Source organism: Temnothorax curvispinosus, unplaced genomic scaffold, assembly GCF_003070985.1.
Source record: "Temnothorax curvispinosus isolate PA1 unplaced genomic scaffold, ASM307098v1 QBEX01000525.1, whole genome shotgun sequence".
Lineage (NCBI taxonomy): Eukaryota > Metazoa > Arthropoda > Insecta > Hymenoptera > Formicidae > Temnothorax > Temnothorax curvispinosus.
In genome coordinates this window covers 978,684-997,457 of record NW_020210305.1, presented here as the reverse complement: position 1 = coordinate 997,457, position 18,774 = coordinate 978,684, and the positions used below count along the sequence as shown (strand labels likewise).

General features: G+C 40.2%; 2 protein-coding genes across 2 annotated transcripts in view; one reads left to right on the top strand and one right to left on the bottom strand.

Moving 5' to 3' along the window:
• The window catches only part of LOC112455673 (soluble guanylate cyclase 89Da-like), an 84,705-nt gene that overhangs the window by 28,796 nt on the left and 37,135 nt on the right, over positions 1-18,774 (bottom strand). The window lies entirely within an intron of this gene.
• The window catches only part of LOC112455683 (neurotrimin-like), a 79,161-nt gene continuing 64,278 nt past the window's right edge, over positions 3,892-18,774 (top strand). Inside the window, exon 1 of the mRNA XM_025017774.1 lies at positions 3,892-3,976. Coding sequence (XP_024873542.1) covers positions 3,904-3,976 — 73 coding nt within the window. The 5' untranslated portion in view covers positions 3,892-3,903. The remainder of the gene's footprint in view (positions 3,977-18,774) is intronic.

Sequence of the window (18,774 nt, the reverse complement as noted above, 5' to 3'; positions counted from 1 at the left end):
TCAGGTGCATATGCCGGTCTTTCTAATCTCTACAATGGGAACCACACGCCATCCCCCATCGACTCCTCCAACGTTGGAAAAGCAGTAAAACAGTGGGGCCGCCCTCCATCGCGCGCGCCGTTCTTATCCTTTTCAGACGTTAACAATGCCTATACCACCACGATCCCGGGCGCCGCATAAACGTCAGGTAGAGAGCCGCGCGTGTGTCTGTGCGCGCCTGTGTGTAATATCTGTACGGTACAAGTACGGTGTTAAGGGAGTTAACGGTGTCGTGTTACATGTATGCTCGCGGATACTCGCGCTGCCTGACTGCGGTAAGTTTCTGGCAGGGTGGTTGTGAGCCGCGGCGGGACTGCCCCCGTAGGCCAACTTGTCGGATATCTACGACTTTCGAAAGCTCGTTAGCCGCGAGCGTGCACGCTTAAACGGCCGCTAAATTGAAATCGATCCTCGGCCGCTCGGCATCGATCGCCGCGGCCTCGACGATTGGCGCAAATATATCCGCTTCCATTCTGCCGTTCTGCCCGGCGCGGCGCGCGGCGTGGTGTAGCCGCGATGGAGTACCTAGTACAAGGGTGCACGCGACAATTGCGCCCGAATGAGTTCGGTCACACTCATTGCAACCTGGTTCTCCAGAGCGGTCGGGAAGGCAAACGGAGATAGGCTTCGTACGGAGGAGATCGAACTTTACCGTTGCGATAACACTCGAATTATTGAGTACGTGTATTCCGCTATCGCGGAAAATATGCAGATTAAATCGCGCATTATTTAGATTATTACTATTTAAATGATTTATGATATTAGATTCTTACTCTCTTTCCTACTCTTCTCGCGGAATGCGACGCTACTTCTCGTTTAATGATAGTGTGCGGAACGTGATCAAGTTATGATAGTATTTCGTTTACGTTATCGCGACACGTTACAAATTGAAAAATAGACAAATACAGTGTCGTGATCGCGGATCGTTTCGAATCAACTAACGTAAAAGAATATTTTCACAAAATACTTTCGTAAACTTCAGATTATACTGATTATTCGCTCCGAAATGACGAGTCAGCGCGCGAGTGCGCGATCATGGCACAAATAAAATAATGCACTACGTTACGGAGCATTAATGATGGTATGGCGTGTCTCACGGGTCGTGGCACGCGGTGCCAAGATCATGAAGGTAAAGTTGCTTTTACAGTGGAATCACTGACACGCAAAGTGGCTTGGTCGCACGTTCTTATATCGCATGTCTTTGTCAGAAAAATTGACTAGCCCCTCATCTTTCATGATACGGAGTCGACAAGTAGCAATTCGTGTCGCGGCTTATGGATGTTTACATTAAGTGAGTCTTCGATATCTCGGATATATTAAGATATTTCAAAATTATATATGAACGTGGATTATTAAGATTGAAGAATTTAAAGCGCGAACGCTTATATACATATTATTATACGTATGTACATTAGTTATTTTTTCGTTTTACGTCCATATAAACGACTTTCTTTATGCGCAAATGATTGCGCGCAAATTATATTACGGGTGAAATTCCCGTCGAGTACTCGCGCAACGTCAAATTGAAAATTTCAATCTTGTTAGGCTCACGAATGGAATATTTTCTCAAGCTTCAGGAACAGAAGGAAGAGCTTCTCGGGCGCGTTCCGCCACATCCGTACCTAGGGGAATCGCATGCATGTAATAAGCGAAAACAATTGTACGTAATGGTGCTGAACCGGAGGTGCGATTCCATCAAGTGGCACGCGTGCTCGAAATAGTATCCGCGGCGAGCATGAATTATCACGCGAGCCACTTCTCCATCGCGATTCTTCGAGGGATAAATCGTTGATATAGGGATTGCGCTACGCTAAGCTCTCCGTATGCCGCAAAGGTGTCCTTCCCGATTTCGGTGTTTATTTACTGTTTAGCGCTCGCTGATCCGTTTCTCGTGCCGATAAAATACTATCGTGTGTATCGGAGCGCGCAGCGACATGCAATCATGCAAAAATAAAAATTTTCTGCCACGATCGAACGCATGGGAACTTCACGAGGAGATTTTTGCTGCATGAGCGTGCATCGCGAATCGGCTCGGCAGAAATGGTGACAAAAAAACTATATGGACATGAAAAAAAAAAGCAATATTGCATACGTATCACGCTACGGGTGGTAAAGTGAACAATTCGCTGATGCATCGAAGCGTAGAAAGTTACGAGAAGCAGTGAAAACAAATGATTGTTTTCCGTAACAATGCGTCGATAAACTGCTTTGTATTTCATCGATCGTTGCTTTGTATTTGTTCTGATATTTTCGGAGTTTTAATACGATTTCTTAGTTTAATGTAGATGACACGTAGACGACATGCAATATTTTAATGTGCATATTTCAAACAATCACATTTATCGAATGTATGAAATTAGAAGTCGCTACTTCAAGTTTGATAGAAATAGCATATTTGTCTGGAAAATAAAAAAGTTTTCCAATAACTAAATAACTATCAATTAAACTATAGCAATTAAAAATTAAAAAAAGACATCCAACCAACATCTGACACAATAGTAATATTTTTAACTCTATGTAATATAAAAATATATTCAATAAATGTATTTAAAAGTTTTCAATTAGAATAGCAAGCATGGATCGGAAGCGATAAGTTAAATGCCATAATTGAAATCCGACGTGAAATGAATATCAAAATAGTTAAAAATTCATCCGTGCTAAACAAGAAGCAGATGCGGAGCAAAATAAGATCGTTAGAATGATTACAAGGCAATGTAAGTATTGCGAAAGTAATTACCTACAAACTCGCTTTTTCTCGGCTTTTTCGACAAGCGTTCTCGTTAATCAAAGTGGACTTACAATTAGACAAGTTTTGTTTCTTGCGTACGGCTCTATATAAATTAGAAAAAAAAATTTATATTAATCACAACTCCAGTAACAATCTTAATTTCGTAAAACAAATATAAATTTACATGTAATTATGATTGTTGTAAAATTTATTTGATAAAAAAGGTTGTTTATCAATTTCCAATTTAAGAAAAAGAAACTGGATATACGAGTAAAATTTCAAATGTTTTTACGTTTAGTTTTTAAATTGATTAATATAAAGTATTTAAACAATTATTTTTATAAAAATGAGCGTTGAAATTTTTCTACTAAAAAGTTTCGTGAAAGCCCATTGCATGATATTAAACTTGCATGTTATTAATTATTAATATAATGAAGATAGTAATAACGTGGCAAACAGTAGTAATTGATCGTCTCAAAAGCAAAACTTATCAATTCCACTTTTTAATAAATTCTTAATTTTAATATTGGAGCACATTCTTCATCAACTTTTTCTACTTTTAATTTTATGGAGTCAATTAATTTATCTTTTGAGAGGCTCAATTGTTTTCGGTAATAGACAAATCCTTTAGACACTTTGATAGATTTTGACAAGAAAAACGGTTACCATATACATGCATACCTACTTCAAGAAAATATATGCAGATATTTTCGATTCGAGGAAGTCTCAATATGTTTCAAAGTTTTTCAAGGAAGTAATAACGAGATTGTTATGTACCGTACTTCTTGCGTTCGCATGCATCTCGTGTATGTATGACTGCACGTACACTTCTCCCCTTCGCCGAACATGTGTACGCGGCGAAACGCAATTGCGTCACGTTTGCGCTTCGTCGCGTTCGAGTTTGTATCGCGTTTGATAGTAAACAGAGATATTTCCGCGTCTCCTCGCCGTGGTCCGTTCGGCTCACCGCGGACGACGCGGAGTCGCGTAAGTTGCAGGACGCACGGAACGAGGCAGCAGCACGCAGGCGCCCGCGTGGTTGGCGGCAAAGCGGAACCGCGTCGCCGACGGTGAGCGTCGCGGCGCCCGGCGCGTTTACTCCTCAGTTGACGTAGCCGCGTCGTCGACGTAGCAACATGCTCCCCGTTCTCGCGATCCCGGTGTTCTGCGTCGCGACATGGGTATCCGCGCTGAACGATCCGTCATCAGGTAAAAATAATTCATCCCCCCCCCCCCCGGCAAGACGCACGACTTCCCCCGCACCGATTCTGCACGATCCGAATCAGCGTTACGCACTTTACGCAATTATGCAATATAACATTTTCCCCTCTCGATGAATTCCATCTTAGCCGTCCCCCGACGAGAACCGTCGCGCGATCGAAACCACTGCCAAGCTCGAAGGGCCCTCGCGATCGAGATCTTTGTGAGCGACAGGGAAAAAGGGGTAGCTCCATTGCATCGTTTTTATGACTTTTCCGCACGACGTCTGCGTATTTAACCGTGCACTCTCTTTCTCTCTCCCTATCTCTCTTTCTTCCTCGGGTTTTCCTCCGAGGAAATTTTACGGTCGGATTTTACGATTGCGGTTTGTTTATTACGTGGATGATAAAAGTCAGTAGGTGATTACGAGCCGGCCGTAATTTAAACGAACGAGATTGGCCACGATCGAGTCGTCTATCCCGCTGTATCGCCTCACGTCACGACGAGTCGCGTCGCGTCGCGTCGCTTTGTCGCCAGGAACTCTGCTCCGATCCCGCGGGAACGATCGTAATGCGGTATCGCAAAGCGAGTTTATGTTATTCCATTGATCGCGATCGTGGGATACGTTGTTCGATCGTAAAATTTTCTGCGACGAGTCTGTAACCACGAACACACAACCAAGGCTCCTCGCTCAATTTTTCTTCACTGTGGCGTTGATCTTTCGAATCAACATTACTGATGTCGGAAACGAAAAATCTTTGGTTCCAAAAGTTTCTTCGCATCGATTGAAATCGCGGTCGCTAGCCAGCTAGTGTCTGCCGTAAATGGTAAACGGGAAGTAACCAAAAGTGGGTGTGAGGGTGCGCATTCAAATGGGAACGCATAGAATCAGCGTTGTGCCATCTCATTATCTGTTTTGTTCTTTCTTCCGCGCACACATCGGTCCTACTTCTTTTCCGTTCCCTCTTTGCCGCGCGCAAACCCCCCGCCGCAATCGTTCCTATGGCGAATCGTGGCAAGTATAAATTATCATGGGCGGAAGTTAGTTCAGCAAACTCCCCCTTATCCTTTTGCGTGATAATAATTACTCCTCTTTCTCGACCAGTCGGCTGGGAAATGGGTTCTTCAGCCGTCGGCTAGGACACCTTCGTAGATCGCGCCGGCGATCATCCGTTTATTCGCGCCCCGGCTCGGGCGCGATTACTCGTACGTCTCGCGATGGCGGGACAAACGGCAGAAAATTTAAAGGGGGGTAATCGCGAGATTTCCGGACGCCGCGGCGTGGCCACCGCCGCCGCCGCGCGTCGGCACGTGGGACGCCAGCGGGATTAGGTGCCAGTGAAATACGCCGGCGCCATTAAACGCGCCCTGCGCTGTAATCGCGCGGGCTAATGACTTAACGTCGAATTATCACGCCGTCGACCGAAGGCTCCGTAAATCCACTTGGTCTCGCCCGCCCGTTAATTGGCCGCCTCTTACCGCCCGAATTAGTCCCGCATTAGTTCCAGCAGGTCCCGGTTGACGCCGGGTCGAACGAGAGAGGCTTGACGCTTTTTAATTCGCGTTCTCGAGTCACGTCACATCGCACCTTGATAAGGCAATTCGATAAGGCCGACAACACATGCTCCTTTAAATCTAGTCGTCACGTGAGTTATTTACGCTGGAATGCCTCTCGCAAAGAGATATCGATGAAAGCCGTGCGCGCTAGAGACTGCAACTTACGATTTTTACAATTGTTAAGTCCTCTATACACACAAATTGCAGTGGCCGTAACGTAAGACGTACCGTAAGAATTCACCAATTACGTTAAGTGTTTAGAACCGTAATACTGTCATTTTCAAGGAGACACGAGGTTAATTCGTGTGTGGAGGCCCTTACAGCCCTAATTCATGCACGACGCGCCACGCCGGAGCGCAATTTTCATCGTGCACAAATAAAACAGACAGTCCGGATTCAAGCGTATTTTATACATTTTGCGAATTAGCACGATTATTCGAGCACTATTCGCGTGAGCATTTCTTACCAAGCATTTATTCATTTATCAATACTTCAGAATTGTCGCGGGTTTATGTTATTCTTTTTTTATGGCCGGTATTCATAGTCGAATCTTATATTTAAGACCGTCTTAAGTATGATCTTAAGATGTCATGAATCAATCACAGAACCGTATTAGCATCTTAAGACATTACTTAAGACAGTCTTAAAATAAGATCCGACTATGAATACCAACCTATGTATTTTTATGGATTGTGGGGCATTCGATTAAATTTGTATATCTTTGAAAGTTTTACAACCACGATTGAAACAATTAAATACTAACTTGCCCTGCTTGCAATAATACCGGTATCTTATAAAAACATACTGAAGTTTAGTTTGTATTTTGTTATCGTAAAAATCGCTGTTTATATCACAATATTTTATTTTCGTATCCGTACGTTATGAAGATTAATAAATGAAACAAAAATATCGAAAGTACTGAGAATTTAAACAATCAGTAAAATAGAAATTTCTTCTGCCGCTACTGTAAAATTAGATTTTTTTATGTTACAAGCTATTAGGCCATTTGAATTTCTTTATTATACGCAAACTATTTTTATTAAAATAAAATGGTATAAATTAATCACAAAATATTCCAGAGTTTAAATAAACTATACTTGCAAATAACACTGCGATTTTGAAAGTATCCTTTCAAATAATATCATGTTTAGTATTCATGTAGTATCATTTATCTGGCCTTAAACTGTCATTGCTATTTTAAATCAATGTATCTGCGGCGTGCACTTGAAGTCATGAGAAATATCTGTTGTATTCTGCTTTTACAAGAAAAATGTGGCAATTGGCCCGATCAATTCTACAGACTTTTTTTCACGATCACATTTATCACAGTTATTAAACGCGCGACATTGTGTGTATTTAATCGTTTATTACGCCACTCTCATTCACAGTCTAAATTGATTGTACAGGTCTAATACTTCATCGTAATGCCCGAAACGACGCATGCAACGAGCAATTCGATAATGGAAAAGCTAAATTAATAGTTAAAACGAGTGCTCCTTAAAGACGAAACGTCAATTCACGGAAGGAGCAATTTGATTTGTTAAATACATAACTCGGGTGAGCGGAACAATTACCGCACATTTCCTATTTCGAGGTGATAGCTCGACGGCGCATGATTGACGCGCAGGCTATATTTTATTCACCCTAGAAACGACTTACACCTGCTATAAGTTTCTTCTTTTGCCAACGTGCTTTTATTAATACGTACTATAATTTCTACCGAATTAACTACGCTTGACTTTTTAATGAGACTGAAATCTCTTACTTTTACCGAAATTATATTATCTGATAAGAGATTATTTATATAGAAAGTCAACATCTCGATAACACAAAAAAGTTCTTCAATTAAATAAATCTTTTTATATAAGGGGATTTCGAGAACTTCAGTCGTGGTTAATTGTAGATATAGTCATCTAATTGAGCAGCTATTTAATTGAAGACTTAATTATAAAACCTTAATTTGAAAATTAAATTGTTGCGATAATATTATAATTTTCATATCCTTTATTATGAAAAATTCAATTAAATCTAAATAAAGGGATATGTCTAAAAGATGAATATGAGTACAAAACGTATATGTGACATTTATTAATTTTTATCTGTTTGCTTATTTTTGTACATTGCGTATGAAATGTAATAATTCATTAAATACAGAATACAGCAGTGATCTAAGTAATGAATAATCAATATAAAAATATTGTGGGCCGAAATATGACAAAATCTCGGAGTGTGTATTACAGAGTCTTCAAGGGATCCGACAGATTCTCAGCGCAGTGAAATAGTCTTTGCTAATAGCATATCGCACCAAGCAATTAATTGCGGGAGTCTGTGATTGGTAAATTGTGTGATATTTGCCAGTGTGATTTTGCATTTGATTGCACCTAATTCGCAAACAGCAAACCACTGTCGACACACCCCCGTGTGTTTGTACGCAGAATCGGTATTAAACTGGCAATTCCGTGCCTCGCGCTTCGAAATCTCGTAGTAGCGAAATACGAACGCGTACGTTAGATAAATATGCGCGCAGGCAACACATGTATATATATATATATATATATATATATATATATATATATATATATATATATATATATATATATATATGTATGTATGTATGTGTACGTGCTTTTGCACACTCTATCTTCAGTACGTGTGCGGTTCTCAGTTTTGTTTTTCCGTTCCACGCACCGCTATTTCTCATGCACCTACCTTTGGCATGAGCAAAGAGGAATGTATAATGACACGTGCGCGCGGTCCACTGCATCAAAGTGCATCAACGCTATTCGCTTACGATGGAAGCTTTCTAAAGACGATAAGCTGCGAATTATGTTTCTCCTATTTCTGATCTTAAAATGTATTTTCCACCCTTTTCATTTACGATTATGAATTGTTTAATATTAGGATTGAATATTACACGTACAGAATATTCTTAACTTGTCATCGAAAAAAATAATACAGTTTAACCTTTATGAGGTGTCTTCGTTTTTCAGAAAATAATACGACGCTTCGTAACGTATTACATAGTATATGCATACTGAAATAGTATTTTTATTACGAGACTATAAAAGTTTATCTTAAATTTCAACAAGTAAGTTTTGGCGTATAAAGCCTTTTAATTATTTTATCCTCGTCTAGCTCGCCATTAAAGTTGAGTGGGGTACTTATCGAGGACGGTATTATTTTTGAAGCTGCTTAACTTTTGCGACTTATCATGTTTTAATGCTATTATTAAATGAAGCTTTATTCAAATTGTGGAGTAATATGTGAACTTCTTGGATCCTATATATGTTCCAGCTTTTATATGTTATACAAAAATCGATCACATTTTTCATTAAGTATAATCACGGCAAGTAATAGGCGTTTTACAAGTATACAGATGTATGTGTGAAGTTAACTGTTAAAGGCACTAACATTCTAATGCCATTTTCCAAATGTTTCGTAGATGCATGTGCTAAGAACGTAGAGACAATGCGATGGTAAGATATGCAGCGCCCGGGAAACTCATTAGGATAGAGAGCAGCGATATGTTTATGCATTCGGTGCATCGTGATATATCGAGGGCGACTTCAAAGTACAGTTCACAATTAGCTCGGTGCTATCGCGAAATTAATTTCTTTCACGCGCCCTTGGCGTAGGTGTATGTACAACACGAGCGCGCTTTCACTCCTAAGCTAACGACTTAAATAAGCCATTGGCTGATAAAATCTTTATGCGTCTAACAGTGATATTATCAAGCTTATAATAAAAAAAATTGGTTCACAGATTTACCGCCCGCTTTTCTCTTTATATAAAATAATATTAGAAATTTAAAGATAATGTATAATTATTATTCAAGATTAATTAATTAATTTTTATTCAATACATCTTTCGATCTTACTCGAGATTTGTGTACAAAAATATCAATTCTTGCCGAAAGAAATGTCTTCCTTTATACGTATAATGTAGGACGAAAATTAGCTAGGTAGATATAAACAGTGAGGTATGCGCGAGAGAATTGAAGACTTACTCTGTTCCATAAACTCGCATGGGAGTTAGCTTCACAGAGAACCGACGGGGGGTTAAGCGAAACGTTTTCTCGCGGCAAGAATGGAATTGTTAAACAGCGTTTCCGTGCTTGCATGTGCATGTCCCTCCGCGAGAATGCAGGCTAGACACCTGCGAGGTGATACGATCTCACGACGGGGTCGAGTGGGACACGGCCGCGTAAATTATGGCGGCGTTTTGAGTTCGCTACTGCGAATTCAGCTAACGACCTTTTAACTTCTCGCAGCGGCGGATCTGCCCGCGTGTTGCGACGCGAGAGGGTGCTTTTCGACGATGACGATGACGACGACGACGACGACGACGAAACGAATTGCACGCACCGCTCCGCTATTGGCTCTCTGTATTTGTCTCCTTCTAATTGTCACGCAAACGGCCATTGCGCGCATATATCGGCCGCATGCTTGTCCTCCTACGATCGACCCGACGTGCCGGGGAACACGGACGAAATTGGATCATTTCATCGGACAGACGAAAAAAACGCGCAACGTGTTAACAGTAACGTTATTGGGAATCTGGCGAAGCGAACGTTGTCATCGATTTTAATTCAATTTTACGGTTTCGCGACCTTTACGAATGCCTGTTATCGTGATCACCGGTTTTACCATACCTTCGTAACGATGTTTATAACAATATGTCGCCAATCGGATATATACGCACATCTTTGTTAACAATCTCACGTATTTCTTATTGGCTATTTTGTAAAACTACACGCTTGATGCAGTATATGCTCTCTTTATGTATATATTACCGATTTATCTTGCATATATGTAATGTATAAAATCTCAAACAAGCTTATATAGACCATATTTATATATTGAATATTTTTATTTAAAATGTTCGTTAAATGTCTATCTAAATATTTAAATAAGATTGTTAATGTAACTTCGAGACATATGTGATTCGAGATATCATTAGAGCGAAAACAGGCAATATCTTTAGATCAGATTGATTGAATTATTATGAAAAATTGATTTGCATTTGTTATTATGAAAAATTAAGGTGCTTTTTCACGTTAACGCTCGACGCTCATTTTTAGCAAGTAAAAATCTTCAGAAATAATATCTTTTATTTATATATGTATCCATAAAATATTATTACTTGAAGATATTACTTGAAAATAATTAATATTTTACGTATTTCGAAGTCTATGTTTGATTGTACTGGGACGATCAACGACGATTCAGCGACGACGCTGAATATTAAACAAATTCAACTTCATTTCTTTGACGCTAGCGTCAAAGCGAAACCATCACGTTCACCTTGTTGACGCTCATTTTCAGCGCCTCATGAATTGGCACTTTTAAGCAAAATATTTCTGAAACATGTATTTAAATATTTCTGAAATATGATGCCATAAAAGTTAATATCGCAACATTTAACATAGATGCAATTATTATGCAATTGATATGCTATAAATGAAAATACAGTATCTATTTAAATATTTTTGAAATATATACGACATCACACAAAAGTTAATATTACAGCAATTAACGTAGATGTATTTATTTGAAATGTTATAAATAGAGATACAGTAACGAATCAAGGTGTTTAGATATAATGTGTAGCAAGAACGCGAAATTTCACGATTAAAATCAATTCGAAAGTCAATATGACTTTTATGTTGACTCGCAAGCTTCTGATTTTCCTCTGGCAAATATAATAGATATATTGCGGACGTTAACTGCAATCTGATTGCTTACAAGCTTAATGTTGCAGATTTTTTTTCCCCCATATCTTTCCCCTTATCTTTTTTTCAATGACGTGTTCCGAGTCAGATATGTGTAATTCTTCATCCTCTTTAGATCATGCTAAAGATTTGCGCGTTGCAAAAGTTTCATGGCTAATTAGCAATGATGTATCGCAGGGCAACGCTAACGACGTTCGTCGAAGAAAAAAGGAGCATTTATCATTGCCGCATTTCAGCGCCGGCCTACGACATAATATCGCTTCCGTAATTCTGACACTGCACTGTTTTTTCCTTTCTCACAACTATATGTGATTTTCGTATCAGAGAAAATGTCATGGCTGATCTATAATGAACATTAGTTACACTTTTTCGTTGTCCTGTTTTGATTATTTTTCATATTTAAGTATTACATTTTGATATAGTTTTCTACGGCAGATTTATCTCGAGTTACTCTACGTATTAAATCTGCAATGATTTAATAAATTTTAAAAATGATATTTTATGAAGTGAACATGTATTACTTCCTTCAGAATATATGAGTTTAATATTAAGCGATAAAATTTAATTTACTTTAAAAAAATTTTTTTCATGAGAAAGATTTATTTAATTTGCTAAAATTTGTGGTTTTTTGCATACATATACACCATCGTATATAAAAATTAATATTGTAATATTTTTATCATACAAAAAATTTACTTTAAAGTAGCCCAAAAATTCATATTTATTGTGAAAATAAATGCGAGAGATTTTAGTCAGCTTGCTTATTTATTTTACGTACCTTTTTATGTTAATTAACGTTTCATATGCAAATGCAAACATTTATTTGAAATAAATAGTTGTATGATGCTTATTACTATTACATTTTATAGTGACAATTACAAGATGATATAAAATAATGAGAATTTTGATATAAATATACTACTTCTTAAATAAATATTTCATTACTTTCGTTATTTGAATCTTATCGTTGTCTTAATGAAATCTTCTTACAAATGCGATTTAATTCCTTTTGGTATAAATATCTTTCATGTCATAAGTACACGAAGAGTCAGAATTTTCCACCCAAAGAAGATTAAATTTCTTAAATTACATCTCAAAACAGAAACTGAAAAAAAAATTATTAACACAATATGTCGTTAGCGCAAGTAAATAGAATACTTCAGAAATGGATATAAAAATTGCCGATGGCAATTGTATTTTTCTCTGCTTTATTCAAAGATCTCACTAACAACAAAGCCATTGTACTAACTGTGACCCTTATTACTAATTAACAAAACATTAATAACTATATATCACGCAAATTTATCGCTTGTCTAAACTGAACTCGTCTTCGTGCTCCCGCAGCGTGGTAACTCTTTCGCGAATTAACAATCGTAAATTAACGATCCACCCAGAGAGAGAGATCTTGACAAATATATCTCTCCTCTTTCTCTCTCTTTCTCTCTCTCCCTCTTTCTCTCTCGCGCGCGCTCAACCGCATTCGCCATCGCTCCTTCTCGCGCGCAATCAATCACTTTATTTCGTAGGCTGCTCGATGAAAAATCACCGAGGTCGCAATAAATCACAAAACCGAGTTATGAAAGATCCACACGCGCGCGCTCGGCCACCGACCGAGACGGGCGCGTGATCGCGATAGCTTTCGAAAGCGCGCACACGATCGTGATCCGGATCGCTCGAATTTTTTTTTCACAAAGTTGCATTTTTCGGGCACAGAATAACGCTCGCGTAACCGGGTGCGCATCTCTTTACGGTTATTTTAGTGTCAATAAAAAAAAAAACTCGTCCGCACACCCCTGTCCGGCGTGTCAAAGTTTGTGTATGTGTGTCTCGAATACGCGCCGTTTGAGAGATGATCGAGATGCGGACACAACTTTCACGACGCTGCGCCGCACATTTACGCCCGAGCGGACTTCAACTGTATATATCCTCGTCGTCCGCGTCGGCGAGTTATTCCCCAAATTGTTGTTGCCCGAGCGCGGACTCGAACCTGCTCGAACCGGCGGCGTTGATTCCGAGTGAGGGGTTCGCCTTTATGCTCGCGTTACGACCGGTTTGACAATTCGCGCGGATCCTAATGACCGCGTGCCCCACGGTTTCCGTTTGCAAATGAATTTATTCGCCGGCGCGCTGTTTAGACAACGACCGAGAGGTAGGACGGGTTAGACTTTGTTTTTCTCGACATTTTACACTAACGCCGCCGCTGTTTACGCGTCTTCCGCGACGTGAGTCTCTCGCGCGCTTTAGTCACGGCGCATTACACCCTTTGGCGCGTAGGGGAGGCGTTCGAATGAAGAACACTCGATTATTCATTCCTAACGCGCGCGGGCGCGCGTGTCACGGCGACGCGGTGTCGCATCTTAAGAAAGTTACGCGCGTGAGGAGTGTTTTTACAAGTGGGTCGGCGCGGGGCAAAAGCGTCCGTGATAATTGCTCATCCAAACACGATGACTATTTAAACAAAGACCATACCGCGCGTTCCTTCCCGAGTTTACTCGACCCAGTTCTATTGTCTCCCTCTTCCCTGCCCAGATCATAGGATTTCGAACGACAGTTCAGCAGAATCGAAGATTATCTTGAGCACGGAATGACTCCGTTCACGATCGCGGCGCACGATAGAGTCCGCTATCACTCCCCCGGAACCGTTATGCGGAAAGTGGAATCGCTCGCCGCCGCCGTAAGCCGGTGGAGGTCTGGTTTTCCAGCGTGTCGGCGGACAAGCGGTGGTAGAATCGGGGTATCCAATTAACGGCACTCTTCTTGGGCGAGTGTTTAACCTCGAGTAAAGGCTGAAAACCCGCTGAAATACGAAATTCTCGTGGCCCGATTAACCCCGCTGCGCCGCGAAATCAATGAGTAACGGCGGGAAGAAAGGTGAGCAAACGGGTGGGCGAGCTATTGGGCCGAGAGGGGCAGGGGGGGGGACGAGGGAGGACTATATAACCACCCATTATCAACCTCATTAAAGGTACCTACTTGCCCTCCGTGGTCGCTCACCCGACTCGGGCTAAACTCTTCACTACTGCCGAGGCTGCCCGCCAATTCATTCCCGAATCTCGTTATGCGCGCACGCGCGCGCGCAAGTCCGACACGCCAAGTATTTTACAGTCAGTTATTTAACCCCATAGAGATATAAGAATAGAGTGCGCAAGCGAGCTGAAAAGGCGATAGAGGAATAGAAAGAGAACGCTGCATATGGGCCCCTGCTGTCTTTGTCTATGCGCGCATGTGCAGTGATGTGCAGGTCATGAAAGATTGTACCTCGGTATTCTCGATGTTTTATCTCGTGATTTCAAAGAATACGAATGCAAAATAATAAGCTCACGATTTTCAGTGGACAATAGCAAAACTGTATACTTTTATAAATATTTAATAATGTGCATTTGATATTATATTGTTTGTAGTAAAATTTTTATTTTTTTATTTTTTTATATTTTATTTCTTTGTGTTAAATAATAAGACTGATTTAAAAGATTTAATTTTTGTGTTAAAAGAATTTATTTTTTGTGTTTAAAAAATTTAATTTTTGTGTTAAATAATAAAAGACTGAATAGGATTCTATTCTATTCTATGATTAACATTGTATGAACAACATGTAATAAATTTTGTTTTATTATTATATATATTGAGTATATTTATATACAATTCCATTATCAATTCCATATTCAAAAAAAAGTAATATTTTATGGTAATACTACAATATGTACTTTGCTGTAATAATTTGGTAATTTTGGGAATTATTATTTAAGGATATATTTTCAAAGGGGTTCAAGGGGTTAGAACATAAATGCGTTATTATAGGTTATATCTCTACATGCGTTATAGACACTGAGCAGCGCAAAGACGCATGCGTGCATAGACAAAGACAGCAGGGGCCCATATGCAGCGTTCTCTTTCTATTCCTATATCGCAGTCTCTTACGTGCGAGCATATGACTCGCGCACTCTATTCTTATATCTCTATGTTTAACCCCAATTAATTAGTGTTCTATCCCCGTGCCGCCGCAACTTTTCCCCTAGCTACACTCACGCCCGCGCTTGGAGCAATCGTTATGTTCTCGCCGGCGTGCCGTCCGTATCAGGCTACTTCGTTACAGATTATCACTCCAACGCTCGCGAACGGTCTCGCACCTGGTTTATTTTTGTTCCACTTGTCTGTAGATTTCCGGCGCTATCATATTTCACTGCGGCTAATCGTCGAATGTACTCGTCGCCCTCGTCGACGCGATGACGAATGTTGGCGGCAGTAGACAGTAAGCTGGATTCTTTAATTTTCTCTTAATTGCTTGTTTAATCATGCTTATCTTTTTAAAAAGAAGTCTCTGTGCCAGATAATTAAAAGTTTTTATCATTTCTGATAGTCGTAAAAAAAAGAGAACAATTTGTATTAAATATAATTTTATTTATAGAAGATTTTCATTTGATTCAACGATCTTTTCTTGGTTATAAACATTTCTTCTTTTCATAAAAATCCTTATTTTTGAAACAGAAGAAAGTTCTTATGGTTAGATTAGTTTAGTAGCTCCCTGTCATTCCTAAATACCTTTCCACGCAGATTATTATTACTAAGGACCAGAAATAAATGATAATCTAGAAAGATGACCGAATAAGGTGGCTCATATAAAGTCTCCCATTCAAGTTGGATTATCTCCAACTTTGGTGATTACCTCTAACTATATGAATGAGTTATCCTAAAGAAACAGTATTCCTTTACGATAGACTACTTTCGTACTTTTTCCTCTTTTATGCTTATATTCCAGTAACATTTTGATAAAATTGAGCAGTTCAAAATAGACAATTCTACATTATAAAACCGTTTGTCTGATTACCGTCTTTTTATTTTTATACTTCAGAATTTAAAAATCATCTTAATCTAACTCTTGCTTAACTCTGAAAAATCGATAGATATTAAATAATTGAGTATAATTATTTCACAAGGCTTGAGCTTCATTTATTCGTATTTAGGTTATCCTTTGTAAACTCTAAACTAATTCATTTGAGATGTGTTTGAAACTAGCTGGTCATATTGCAGGAAACACAGATGACCGTTATGTTAGAATTATTGTCGTCTGCGTTAACAAAACGTCGGCGACATTAACGTAAATTACATCTTTGGTATGACGGTCTGTTGTCGTACACTCGTAATTAACTCGATCCAACTAGTTTCTTTTGTGGTCGATAAATTAGTACGTCCTCGTAACTTTGAAAATCAACGGAGATCTGCCAACGCGAGAGAGTCTCACATTTGCTTGTACCGAGCGCGTTTGTGTACAAGCCGTCGCCTCGATCGATCACGTTCCGTTTTCTATCTTTGACTACAACGAACGTACGAACGGTTTCCGTTAACGAAGCAAGACAGATTACATAGTAACCCAGCGTACGAAGCATTTTTTTTACGTCAAAAGCGCAGATAATGAAAAAATAAGGTTTTCTCCCCGATCAGCTCTTTAAAAACCTGATTGCCCAAAAGATTTCGATGCATGTGCATGTGTGTGCGCGCGCGCGCTCATCGACCTCGCTACTCTCATACTCTCTATCGTATTCCTCGACTCACTCGCTTCTCTTTGGTACTCCTTGAATCGTTTCTCGCGTTACGCTCCTAACTCTTCTGCACTTCGCGCGCGCGCGCGACTTTACGACATCTCGGGAAGTCGGGTTCTCTCCTTTTTCCCTCGCTGCCAATGCCCCATATATTTCGGGCATCGCCCCTTCTCTTCGCTCCGTGCTATTTGATTATCGTCATGAAACTCACCCGGCTATCTCCCGAAACGCCCGCTCGCGTTTTCTTATTTCTCTCCCTGCGAACGTATGTGGCACTCGAGTCTGAACGGTGTCTCTCGCAAATAATCGCAGCCGGCGTTTTCTTCGATCTCGCCCGCCCGACCGGCTTCACTTCACGATATCCTCGCCCCATTTAATCCTTCGCGATATCCCTGGCCGTACGTGCCACAGAGCATACGTACATAACATATACCTATATATGTATATATGTAGTATAAAACTGCCATCCGTGACTGCCGGCTCCGTCGTTTGGAAATCGAGACGCGCGCGCTACTGAAAGTCGCGCGAAGCGTCGCGGTCGTTAGCAGGATTCCGGAAGTTTATTCGCGAGAGCGTTCCGTGCGGTCGATTTTTTTCGCGTTTTTCCTCCCCCCTCCCCTCAGGACAGTAAAGCTCTCGGAGTGCCCGCGCGCAGTAGCGAGTGAAGTGTCGACAGTTACTTTTTATACAGCGACAGAGTAGACAATACTTTTTATACAGGGACTGTCGGTGGTTTACACCGTCCGGTTAACGTAGATGCAGCCGTTAAAAGCCGTTATTTCGTATCTTCTCCTGGAGATGAGAAATTGCCTTGCAAAGTCCTACTTTTTCTAAGGATTAGCACGCATGTCGTTCGCGCGAGACGACGACCTCTCACCATATTGTCCTGCTGCAAGTTACTCGGGTTTACGTCACGAAGCGCGTCACTCTAAATTCTACGGCGGCGCGGCGGTCGTGTCTTGGTGTGTATACCTTTCCTTTATTTCTTTGGGGGAAAAAAAGGACGACAAGAGTTCGACCGGAAACGCCTCAACGTTGTGGACGTTTAATATCCTGGCTTAATATTACAGGGGAGGGAAGAAGGTCTTTGTCTTCTTCTCCCATTCTGATTGGTCCACCCGTTCTACTTTACGATCCACCGCAGCTGGCCACAGCTCGTTCTTCAGCGGCAGCTTGGTGTCCCGCGAACGATCGAAATCCCATTTTCCACTGTCACAGACCGTCCACTTTTTCTTGAAACGAGATTTCTGGGCTTGCGAGAGCGCCGTTCTCGTCCTTAAAGTCTAATTTCGCTTGGATATTATGCGACATCGTATTAACAGACGATATCCGCCGGATTTCAATTTGCCGTAAAGGGAAACAATTTATTTCTCTCGGAAAATTTATATACGCATATATATATTCTAAATGGTTCTTTCAGTTACCTATCGAACGTTTCCTGTTTTTACTTAACTGCTCGTTTAAATATTTTATTGCATATTATTGTATAATACTGTATATCTGTCAAGCGAAAAGATAAAATTAATACGAGATAAACTTTATGATCATTTTCTCGTGAAACTCAATAGAATCACTCGAAAACGCGTTTAAACACGATTGTTAAAATCACTTTCAGAAGTAATAGAAATGTCATTCGAAATAGTCGTTTTAACGGGAATTACATTAAATCGTATTGTACGTCGTCGTCCTGTAATTAATTAAACTTCGGTTACATTACAGGGAATCTCATGTTTCTTCTTATAAAAGAGACGTGTATTATGTATCTCAATTAGACATATTATTTCGGAAACGGAGTATGCAAGTGACTTATTCGTGAATAGTAGGATACTATTGTTACACGAAAGCGACTATTCTCGCGTATAACCGCGGTTAATTGCCAAACACTGCTACAAATGCGACATTTGTTCAGCTCCAAATCTGAATTTGCTCACGCTTTTATGGCGCGCGCGAATAATTAATATTTATATTAACCTGCACACATA